Raw genomic sequence first — 12,169 nt, 5'->3', positions numbered from 1 at the left:
GGAATTCCAGGATTTTGACCCAGCGACCGGGAAAGAACGGCAGCATAGTTCTAAGTCAGGATGGTGTGTGACTTGGAGGGGAATTTGCAGGTGGTGGTGTTCCCATGAATTTGCTGCCCTTGTCTTTCTAGTTGGTAGATGTTGCCGCATTGGAAGTTGCTATCTAAAGATCCTCGGTGCGATGCTGCAGTACATCTTATAGATGGTACACACTGCTGTCACTGTGTCGGTGGTGAAGGGAGTGAATGCTTGTGGATGGGGTGCCAATTAAACGGGCTGCTTTGTCCTGGATGGGGTCGAGCTTCTCGAGTGTTGTTGGAGCTGCACCCATCCAGGCAATTGGAGAGTATTCCCTCACACTCCTGACTTGTGCCTTGTAGATGATGGACAGGCTTTGGGGAGTCAGCAGGTGAGTTACTCACCACAGGATTCTGAGCCTTTGAACTGCTCTTGTAGCCACTGTATTTATATGGCTACTCCAGTTCAGTTTCTGGTCAATGGTAGCCCCTAGGATGTTGATCGTGGGGGATTCAGCGATGGTAGTGCCATTGAATGTCAAGGGGAAAGAGTCAGATTCTCTCTTGTTGGAGATGGTCATTGCCTGGCACTTGCAGGGCACGAATGTTACTTACCACCCATCAGCCCAAGCCTGGATATTGTCCAGGTCTTGCTGCATTTTTACAGGGACTGCTTCAGTATCTGAGAAGTCACGAATGGTGCTGAACATGGTGCAATCATCAGCGAACATCCCCACTTCTGACCTGATGATTGCAGGAAGGTCATTGATGAAGCAGCTGAAGATGGTTGGGCCTAGGACACTACCCTGAGGAACTCCTGCAGTGATGTCCTGGCATTCAGATGATTGACCTCCAACAACCACAACCATCTTCCTTTGCGCTAGGTATGACTCCAACCAGCCGAGAGATCCCCCCAACCCTCCACATTCCCATTGACTTCAGTTTTGCTAGGGCATATTGATGTAACACTTGGTCAAATCCTGCCTTGATGTCGAGCGCAGTCACTCTCACCTCTCCTAGAGTTCAGCTCTTTTGTCCATGTTTGACCCAAGGCTGTAATGAGGTCAGGAGCTGAGTAAGCCTGACAGAACCCAAACTGAGCATCACTGAGCAAGTTATTGCTAAGCAAGTGCCGGTTGATGACACTGTTGACAACACCTTCCATCACTTTACTGATGATTGAGAGTACACTGATGGAGCAGTAATTGGCTGGGTTGGACTTGTTCTGCTTTGTGTGTACAGGACATACCTGGGCAATTTTCCACATTGCCGGGTATATGCCATTGTTGTAGCTGTACTGGAACAGCTTGACTAGGGGCGTGGCAAGTTCTGGAGCACAGCTCTTCAGTACTATTGCTGGAATATTGTCAGGGGCCATAGCCTTTGCAGTATCCAGTGGCTTCAGTCATTTCCTGATATCACGCGGAGTGAATCAAATTGGGTGAATAACGGCATCTGTGATGCTGGGGACTACAGGAGGAGACAGAGATGGATCATCAACTTGGCCCTTCTGGCTGAAGATTGTTGCAAATGCTTCAGCTTTGTCTTTTGCACTGATGTGCTGGGCTCCACCATCATTGAGGATGGGGTTATTTGTGGAGCCACCGCCTCCAGTTAGTTGTTTAATTGTCTACCATCATTCACGGCTGGATGTGGCAGGACTGCAGAGCTTAGATCTGATCCGTTGGTTATGGGATCGCTTAGCTCTGTCTATCACATGCTGCGTGCGCAGTTTGGCATGCAAGTAGTCCTGTGTTGTAGTTTCACCAGGTTGACACTTCATTTTGAGGTATGCCTGGTGCTGCTCCTGGCATGCCCTCCTGCACTCTTCTTTGAACCAGGGTTGGTCTCCTGGCTTGATGGTAATGGTGGAGTGGGGGATATGTCAGGTCATGAAGTTAGATTGTGGTTGAGTACAATTCTGCAGCTGCTGATGGCCCACAGCACCTCATGGCTGCCCAGTTTTGCATTGCTAGGTCTGTTTAAAATCTATCCCATTTAGCACAGTGGTAGTGCCACACAACAAGAAGGAGGGTATCCTCAATGTGAAGGCGGGACTTCATCTCCACAAGGACTGTGGTGGTCACTCCTACCAATACAGTCAAGGACAAATACAACTGTAGCAGGCAGATTGGTGAAGATAAGGTCAGGTATGTTTTTCTCTCACCACCTGCCTCGTACCCAGTCTAGCAGCTATGTCCTTTAGAGCCTGGCCAGCTCGGTCAGTAGTGGTGCTACTGAGCCACTCTTGGTGATGGACATTGAAGTATCCCACCCAGAGTACATTCTGCGTCCTTGCCACCCTCAGTGCTTCCTCCAAGTAATGTTCAACATGGAGGAGTACTGACTCATCAGCTGAGGGAGGGCGGTAGGTGGTAGTCAGCAGAAGGTTTCCTTGCCCATGTTTGACCTGATCCCATGAGAGTTCATGGGCTCCAGAGTCGATGTTAAGGACTCCCAGGACACCTCCCTCCCTACTGTATTCCACTGTGCCACCACCTCTTCTGGCTACCTCTGGCGTAGAGGTTTTTCATTTTTAAATGTCAATCTCTGCTTTAAATATACTCAATGAGCTTGCACAGCCCTCTGGGGTAGAGAATTCCAAAGATTCACAACCCCGAGTCAAAAAATTTCTCCTCATCTCTGTCCTAAGTGGCTTCCCCCTAATTTTGAAATAGAGTACCCTGGTTCTAGACTGCCCAACCAGGGGAAACATCTTAGCTGCATCTACCCTGTCTGTCCCTTTTAAGTATTTTGTAGGTTTCAATTAGATCACTTCTCATTCTTCAAAACTCTAGAGATTACAGGCCCAGTTTCCCCAATCTCTCTTCATAGGACAGTCCTGCATTCCCAGGAACACGTCTGGTGAACCTTTGTTGCACTCCCTTTATGGCAATAATATCCTTCCTTAGGGGACCAGAACTGCACACAGTACTCCAGGTGCAGTCTAACTAAGGTTCTATACAATTGAAATCAAGATTTCACCTCTCCTGAACTCAAATCCTCTTGCAATAAAAGCTAACATACCATTAGCCTTCCAATTTGCTTGCTGCACCTGCATGTTAGCTTTCAGTGACTTATTGACAAGGACACCCAGGTCACTTTGTACATCTACACTTTCTAATTGAGCAATGGAGATAATAAGGAGGCCAGAATTAGATGAGCACAGATATCAGATTTGGGCGGCAAGAGATTAGAAATCGGGAGGGGCAAGGCCATAAAGGGTTTTGAAAACACTGAAAATTTTAACTGGGAGCTAATGTCGGTCAACAAGTACAGGGTCGGGACAACAGGTAGTGGGTCTCATGGACAAGATGAGCTCAGAGAGGGCATGAAGGGAGACTGGAGACAAACTAAAGATAGATGTGTTCAGAGGTAGGGCAGAGGGGAAACCTTAGAGGAAGTTTAGGCCAGTGGGCTAGTAGAAGGAAGGGAAGCAGCAGAGGCAGATGATTAGTCTCAGTCTTAGTGACAAGAAGTCCAAGAGCTCTTCACATTTATTATTGAAGGTGGAGGAGATGTGGGGTCGGGGGGAGAAAGGGTTTAAGATGACAGTTTGTAGTAGAGAAAAGCAGCCAGGGGCTATCTTTGCCTTCCAGGATGATCCAGTAATAGTGAGCAGTTTAAGCAGACAAGAGCAGAAGCAGATACTGTTTTATGTGATCCAGCAAATCTGGTGGTGAATGGCTAAACCCTTGGTCCACCCCATCTATTCAGAGTGGAGATGATGGCTGTAACAGGGGAAGCAGAGAGCACGAGTGTAGGTGCAACACAGCGCGCATGAGAAATGGTGTTATTGGGGACAAAGGCATCAAAAGTTGGAGATGGGCGGCACAGAGGTTAGCACCGCAGCCTCACAGCTCCAGCGACCCGGGTTCAGTTTTGGGTACTGCCTGTGCGAAATTTGCAAGTTCTCCCTGCGACCGCGTGGGTTTCTGCCAGATGCTCTGGTTTCCTCCCAAAGCCAAAGACTTGCAGGTTGATGGGTAAATTGGCAATTGTAAATTGCCCCTAGTGCAGGTAGGTGGTAGGAGAATTGAGGGAAGGTGGGAATATGGGGTTAATGTAGGATTAGTATAAATGGGTGGTCGTTGGTCAGCGCAGACTTGGTGGGTCGAAGGGCCTGTTTCAGTGCTGTATCTCTCTATGACTCTATAACGAGAATGTGGCTGAGGAATCAGTAGCTGCAGAAGCGTCATGGCAAATGGAAGGCCAAAAGGCTAGACTGTTGCAATTTTGATATTGCAGCTGCAAGTGATTTGGACAATAACTTTTTCCGGGGTGGACACAGAAGGTAGGGTTGGGACCTGGAAAAGGATGTGAGTGGAGAGTGCCACAAGGAATTGATCAGAGATGGTCTCACCTGTCATAGATATGATGGGTATAGTAAGGCCACATGGCATAGCAAGATCAAGGGGATGACTGTGAATATGGGTAGGGAAGTTTATTTGGAGGGAGAATAGGATGGCAGTGAACTTAGGAGAGATATCACAATGAGTTGAGATGAAAATTTTAATCACCAAGGATGAGAAGTTGTTCAGTGCAGAGATGAGGGAGGAAAACAGCGAAGACATCTCAGAAACCTGGCATGGTACTCGGGTAGGGAGTGTTGAGAACAAAGATTTTAAATGAGAGGTGAGAGGGGTGAACAAGACGAGATGTTCAAAGTAGAAAAAAAAATGCCAGAGGTGTAGGGAGGCAGGTCAAGGTGTGATTTGGTGAGGAGAGCCATACTGCCACTGTAAGAGTCTTGGGGAAAGTAGGAGTAGGCACAGATGTTTCATTTAGAGGGAAGGTGTGATCACCCCTCAGTCAGGTTTCTGTCAAGGAAAAGAAGTTGATGCAATCAGACACAATAAGTTCATAGATGACAGAGCCTTGTTCACAAGTGAACAGACATTCTAGTGAGAGACATGGAGAGGGGTGGTGAGAGATGATCCATTGGAAGAGTCCACTGGGAGGGGAGAGTTGGACAGGAAGGAGACTGGCAAGATTATCCCCCAGTGGGTGTACTGGGCAGGAAGTTCAGTGAGAACAGAATGGAGCAGTTGGGGTTGCTGGTCACAATAAGCCAGCGCTTCGTGCCTTGATGAACCTTTCGGAGGATGTCAAAGCAGGCACAGAGGGAAGCTGGAGACTTATCAAAGAGGGAATCAAGCCCGAGACTGCAGCAAGAGAGCAGAAAAGTTAAGTACTAAAGGGTTGGCATAGAGATTTGGGAGGAGATGACCTGAGAAGGGAAAGGTGAAAGTAGGCATGACAATAGGAGAGGGGGGTCTGAGAGAGGTAAAGAGAAAAGTAAAAACAAAACAAAGTGGAAATAGAAGTGATGGACTCAGGTCCGGAGTAGCAGCCAAAATGAGTATGCAAATGGACACAGGGAAAATTACATTTCATAGGCCTAGTTGCACAGCAGTTATTAAAATATTTAAAAAACAGATAATACATAGGAAATAGGTGGGGAGACAATAGAAGGAAGTCTCGAGTTAAAGTCAGAAGTCCCAAGGTCGGATAGCATTGACATAGGTAGGGTGGAGTCAGCATGGAGCATCAAAAAACTTTTTATCGAGTTCGGAGTTAGGCGCAGCGAGCCAAATCCAGAAGCTATTTGTGTAGAGCAAAGATGCAGGTATTTCCATGGAAAAGAACCACCAGGTGTATAAAATTGGTTGCAGGGTGGAAAGATTGAGAAATTGGAAGTCAGTATAAAACCAAGAAGCTGCATAGGTTTGTACTTTGGCCTAGGTAAAGGGTCAAAGGGCAAAAGCCATGGGTTAAAGTCCAGGAACTCTAACAGTACATGGAGGTACCTCCACCACATGGGCTGCAGTGGTTCAAAGCGGCAGTTTACCACCAACTTGTCAAGGACAATTAGGGATAGGCAATAAATGCTAGACTTGCTGACAATACCCACATCCCTTAAATCAAAAGAAAATTATGTAGCTGGTTCAGTGTCACCCAGGATGCTTGAGCTGGTCATTGCCCAGCAAGTGTGGCTCAAATGTTATTTGACACTTATCAGCCCAAGTCTGAATTTGTCCAGGTCTTACTAAATGCAGGAATGTAGCGCTTCATTATCGGCAGAGTTGCGAATGGGACTCAACACATGCAATCATCAGCGAACATTCCCACTTATGACCTTATGAAGCAGCTGCTGAAGACTGTTGGGTCTAGGATACCGCCCCAAGAAACTCCTGTAGCAATATCCTGGAGCTGAGATGATTGGCCTCCAACAACCACAACCATCTTTTGTGCTAGATAGGACTTCAGCCAGTGGAAAATTTTCTACCAGATTCCCATTGATTTCAATTTAACAAAAAAGACTCCTCGACATCTGTCAGTCAGTCAAATGCTGCCTTGATGTCAAGGGCAGTCACTCTCACCTCAGCTCTGGAATTCAGTCCCTCCCTCCACGTTTGGACCAAGGCTGTAAAGAGGTCTGGAGCTGAGTGGTTCTGGTAGTGATAAAATGAAACTTTTACAATAAAGTCACCCTTTTCCCCTTTATACTCTTACACTGCTACACATGCAAAAGTAGGAGCACTTGGATATAAGTACCATTATCTGATTTTCAGTAAAATTCTTCTCCAGGGCTTTGTGCTGCTGTTGCATCGGTTCCTTCAGATGGTTTTGCATATGGATGAATTCCTCTTGTACCATTTGTGTTGCAACAAGATCCTCCCTCTGTCTATACAGCTGTTGCTGCAATTCTTTCAAATGTTCTTGTTGGATCTGAATACCTACTGATGAAGCACCCAATCTCTCCTGATCCCTCAAGATTTCAGTATGTTTTGTCAAGGCTGTGGAAAGCATTGAGCGTTTCAATGTACCTAGCTGTACTTCTGTGGGCTTTGATTGATCCTGCAACATCTCCATTAATCTTACTTGTGTCAGCTGTGACTCATCTGTATGTGAAGTCCTAATGCAATGTTCTGATAGCTCCAGACCATCCTCTTCAAGTACACTGTAAGGCATTGTGTCTCTTTTAGATTTTGTTGAACCAAATTGACTTTTGCTTACACTGTGCACAGACTGGTTTTGATTAAGATTGACATGGCCTCCAGAACTACTTGATCCATCATCAGATATTCTGGTTATTTGTTGTGTCATTGTGTTCCCAGCAGTCGTAGCATGTCGCTGTGCAGGTATAAACTGTGTTTTGAGCAATGCTGAATCCAACAAAGTTTCATTCATTAAAAGTTGATGCCGTGGCAAAAAGATAGAAGCATTTTCGGAATTCTTGGGTAAGCAAATGGTGCGAACTGGTATCCCTGGATTGGCTTGTGATTGACCAGTGGTGTGTGTTAATTCTGGTGGTGACAAGTGAACAAATGGCACGGTCATGGATGGCCTCTGACCGGATTGATTCACAAGACCAAGATGTTGAGCAAAGGGGACAGAGGTCTGTTCAGGTTTACTACTGGATATATTAGCCTTGAGCTCAGAGCCAGCAGATTTATCGATATGGCTTATCTGAGGTATTGAGTGCTGTCCAGACATGTGCCTTGCTGCAGTAGAAACAGAAGACAATCCTTTTTTCAAATGATATTCCTCTAATTGCTTCCTGATTTCTTCCGCTGATTTTTTATACAACCTTAAAATAAAATGGAGTGGTGAAGTGAGGACTTATTACAGATCATTTTCTTCAATAGCAGAAAAACCATACCAACAATGAATATGCAAACCTGCTATACTCAAAACAAAATAAAAAGTGAAATGCTCATTTAAAAATACACTACATTAACAGCTGAAGTATTTAAAAATAAACAGGATCAATATATAATCAAAGCAAGACCTCATATTCCAATTTTTACTGAACATTGGTCTCAAACATTCCCTGTCAAGCTAACCAATCAGCATTGAGATCTCAACCACCAATTCTTCTCTAATTGAAGGTCGTTTGGGTCAGATTCCACATTATAAAAATGGTGTTCTGCTTTTTTCTTCCTCCCTCTGATGTTCCTCCTCCTTTTTGCTGACTACTCAATGAACATGACAAATTTTAGATCCAAAGTAGCTTTGGAATCTAACATATAGATCACAGAAAAGTTATAAAAGCTTACAGCATACTTCTGTGCTGGTTCTTCATGGGACCATTCCAAAATGAATACTATTTTTCTGTTCGGTTGACATACCTTGCAACTTGCTGTCCTTCAAATGTCTATCCACTCTTCCCTTAAGAGATGCAATTGCTTCTGCCTCAATTACTCCACGTGGGAGAACATTTCATGCTTCAACTCTAAGGAAATCTCTCCCAACCTCTCCTGACTCTAGGTAACAATTTGAAATTGGTAACTACCTCCTGTTACTACTTCCCCAAGCACTTCAAAATAGAACGTTTTCCAATTTGGAAAACCTATTAGATCGCAACTGAGCTTCCTCTACATCAGTGGGAACATCTCAAGTTCCTCCTCATAACTATAGTTTCTCATTCATACAAAATTTAAACTATGACTTTACTCATCGTTTGGTACTACAGAACTTGGAGTATTGCTGAAAATAGACATTTTGTCAAAGATTTTCACCTTGCACTCATCAGGACAACTCGCAAGAATACCAAAGTAAAGGGAAAACAAATTTATACTATACGAGAAAAGAGTGCTGATTGTTAGAAGCATTGCCATGGAGAATACACCAGTTATGCTGACTCACAGTTAACTGCCAAGCTTTGTTTGAAATTTAAACCAGGCAGCTTGACTCTAAATTGGTCAAGGCATTGCCCTGAAGAATGAACCAGCGAATGGCTGTCACTTATTTTGTTCAGCTGAAACAGGCACAATGTGCATGCATGTTCTTTCTCTCCACAAAGAGCAGGGCCCTGTGTATTAATATATGTAGCTTCCAGAACGCACAAATGCGCCACACTGCGAGCCCGAGTGACAATATTAAACTGGTTGTCAGCATAATTCTTAGCACACTTTCAGCTAAACAAAATAAGTGACAGCCATTTGCTGGTTCATTCCTCAGGGCAATGCCTTGACCAATTAGAGTCAAGCTGCCTGGTTTAAATTTCAAACAAAACTTGGCAGTTAACTGTCAGTCACTAAACTGGTGCACTGTCCATGGCAATGCCTCCAACAATCAGAATCTACTTGCCAACCAATCAGCACTCTCTACTCATACAGTATAAATTTGTTGTTCCCTTTACTTTGGTACTCTTGCAATTTGTCCTGATGAGTACAAGACAAAAAGCATAGATAAAATATCTCTAATTTCAGCAATACTTTGACTTTAATGTAGTTTCTACCATGGAGTACCCAAAATTGCACTCATTATTCTTAACTGTGCTCTAACCATTGCCTTACACAGATTTATTATAACTTCTTTGCTCTTTGATTAGATACCTCTAGACAAACCTGATTTTAGCCTTTTTATGGCTTAATCCACCTTCACTCTCAATTTCATAAATAGAATTGATTTTGAAAATGAGATACAAAAATATTTAATGAATGTTAAAATAAGCAAAACTGTGGTCACGTGTTCAAGAGCTTCATAAAAACAAGATTTGGACAAGAGAACAGACCAGGAATACATCATCACACAAGTATTTTATTAATTTTAAAAAAGAGCAAGATTAAAATGGGGGAAATACGAACCAGTTCTTTTATGTTGGTTGTGGGAAACAAAAACACATTTTTACAGGATCATATTACAGGTTCACTTTGGGAGCTAAAAGAATGTTGGCCTTTTTTTTTAAGAAACTGAAGGTAATTCATGAAATGAATAACATTCCTAAAATGATAGGTGATACAGTACAGCAGGCAGCTATTTGGTCCACAGTGCTGGCTCTTTGAAAGAGCTACCCAGTTAGACTCACTTGCCTGCACTTTTCCTCGGGCCCTGCAACTTTTTTTTTAAAAATATCAATCCAATTCTCTTTTGAAAGTTATCACTGAATCTGTGTCCATCAACCTCAGGCAGTGCATTACAGTTGCATAATTGTTTTCCCCTCATGGTGCCTCTGCTTCTTTTGTGAATTCCCTTAAATCTATTTCTGCTGGTTACCAACCCTAACACTGGAAACAGTTTTATTATTCTATCAAAGCCTTTCATGGTTTTTGAACACCTCTATCAAAATCAGCCTTTGACCTTCTCTGCTCCAAGGAGATCAATCAAAATTTCTCCAGTCTCTCCACTTAAAAGTTTTTCAACTACGGTGCCATTCTAGTAAATTTTCTCTGAACCCTCCCCAAAAGATGCTAAAGATTAGAAAGTATAGTGCTCAGAAATAAACACAATACGCCAGTGTTTTATAAAGGTTTGACATAACTTACTTGCTTTTGCACTCCAAGTCGATATCTATGAAGCCATGGATCCCCTATGCCTTTTTAAAACAACCTTCTTAACTTGCACCATCACCTACAAAGACTTGTGTACATATACCTCCAAGTATTCTGTTCCTGCACCTCCTTTAAAATTGTAACATTTTAGTCTGTATTGCCTCACCCCATTTTTCCTACCGAAATGAATTAATTCACACCTCTGCTTTAAAACTTCATAGGTGAAGTGGGCAGTCACATGGCCCATGTCCTCCTGAAGTCTGTTAATACCTTCCTTGTTATTCAGTACTTTTCAGAGCTTCGTATCATCTGCAAACTCTGAAATTATGCTCTGTACACCCAAGGTCAGATGATTAATATGTATGAAAAAGAACAGTGGTCTCAACATTGACCCGAGGAACACCACTTTTTACTTCCCCCCAGTCCGAAAAACCCCTTTTCACCACTATGGTCCCTTACCCAATTTCATATCCACACAGTCACCGCCTCATTAACCCTATGGACTTCACTTTTGCTATTGTGTTACTTTTAAAAGGTATTTGATAAAGTTTTTATACACACATACACAAACTACACTACTCTCATCCACCCCCTCCGTTTCAAAGAACTCAAGTTACTCAAATACAATTTGCTTTCAAATCAGTGCTGGCTTTCATTTATTAACCCATATGTTTTGCAAGTGCCAATTAATTTTGCACCAGATTAAAATGTTGCTAAAAGTAACTTGTTTATGCAGCAGGTGGTAATGACCTGCAACTCGCTGTCCACAAGGGTGGAGGAAGTAAGGACAATCAATGACTTCAAAAGGAAATTGGATGGCCACTTGAAGGAAACAGACTTGCAGGATGACAGGCAGAGTGCGAGTGAGACGGATTGAATAGCTCCGTGGAGAGCCGGAATGAACGCGATGGGCAGAATGTGCTCCTTCGGTGCTGTAAATGACTATGACTCTAAGTTGCCCCATCTCAGATGTTAAGCTAATTGACCTGTAATTATTGGGTTTATTCCTCTTCCCCCTTTTTTGAGCAAGGTAACATGAACATGTGCTATGTCAAATGATGATTTTTTTTTTAAATCTCAGTTGGAAAATGGAATTAAAAGAAACAGGAGACAAAATAAGCTGATAAAAGACCACTGTTAGCAGCTAAAATGGCCTCAGCAATTTGCATCTAAATATCCTACATACCAACGTATTGAGGTGGAGAGGTAGGTCTGGTAAATCTCCAACCAGAACAATGCCTTGCAAATTCTGAATGAGCTACCTGCCTTGCTTTCATTAATTAGACATTAAAGGCAATCTTGGAACATTAACACTGGTGGAGACAAACCACTCAAAGGGTAATTACTGAGATAATGGGATGCAAGAGAGATTGGGAATTCTTGGACCTGATCTAATTAAGTTACAAGAGAGAATATCATGTGACAGACTCCCCATCTGAGAAAATTTGTGGCCCTTCTCTCTACAGCAGGTGAGTGCCTGAGTTTGGCCGGTGAAGGACCCAAGTGGGGGTCCCCGCCCACTCTCTATAGAGAGAGCCTTGCAAGTTCAAACCCCACCTGCTGGCTGCAAAACATCCAAGTCTATCATTGCTGCAGACAGATCTGGGGAAAAAACCATCTGCATCACTGTCTTCAAGAAAACCTTGAACCATTTAGCCATGTCTACCAGCCAGGAACCTCAGGACCACAGAGTTCAGCCAGCAGACAACTGGATTACCAGACTCCACAAACTGTATATTCTTTAATTGTTCCAGACTCTAATCCAGCCAATCTATTCTTCTCCACTCTGTAACCCATTTGTGTGCAAGCGATTCTAGTGTGTTTGCGTAAATTGGAGTAGATTATTTTTACTTCGATCGGGTTTTGGTTTTA

General features: G+C 43.4%; 1 protein-coding gene across 6 annotated transcripts in view; it reads right to left on the bottom strand.

Moving 5' to 3' along the window:
* cep295 (centrosomal protein 295) overlaps positions 1-12,169 on the bottom strand; it is a 191,908-nt gene that overhangs the window by 92,397 nt on the left and 87,342 nt on the right. For all 6 annotated transcript variants that reach the window (XM_068033994.1, XM_068033997.1, XM_068033998.1 and 3 more), the window contains one exon: positions 6,576-7,611. In XM_068033994.1, coding sequence (XP_067890095.1) covers positions 6,576-7,611 — 1,036 coding nt within the window. The remainder of the gene's footprint in view (positions 1-6,575; positions 7,612-12,169) is intronic.

This window comes from Heterodontus francisci, chromosome 6 (genome assembly GCF_036365525.1).
Source record: "Heterodontus francisci isolate sHetFra1 chromosome 6, sHetFra1.hap1, whole genome shotgun sequence".
In the NCBI taxonomy this organism is placed as follows: domain Eukaryota; kingdom Metazoa; phylum Chordata; class Chondrichthyes; order Heterodontiformes; family Heterodontidae; genus Heterodontus; species Heterodontus francisci.
The sequence above is the reverse complement of the archived record's forward strand: the minus strand, read 5'-3'. Positions and strand labels throughout refer to the sequence as shown.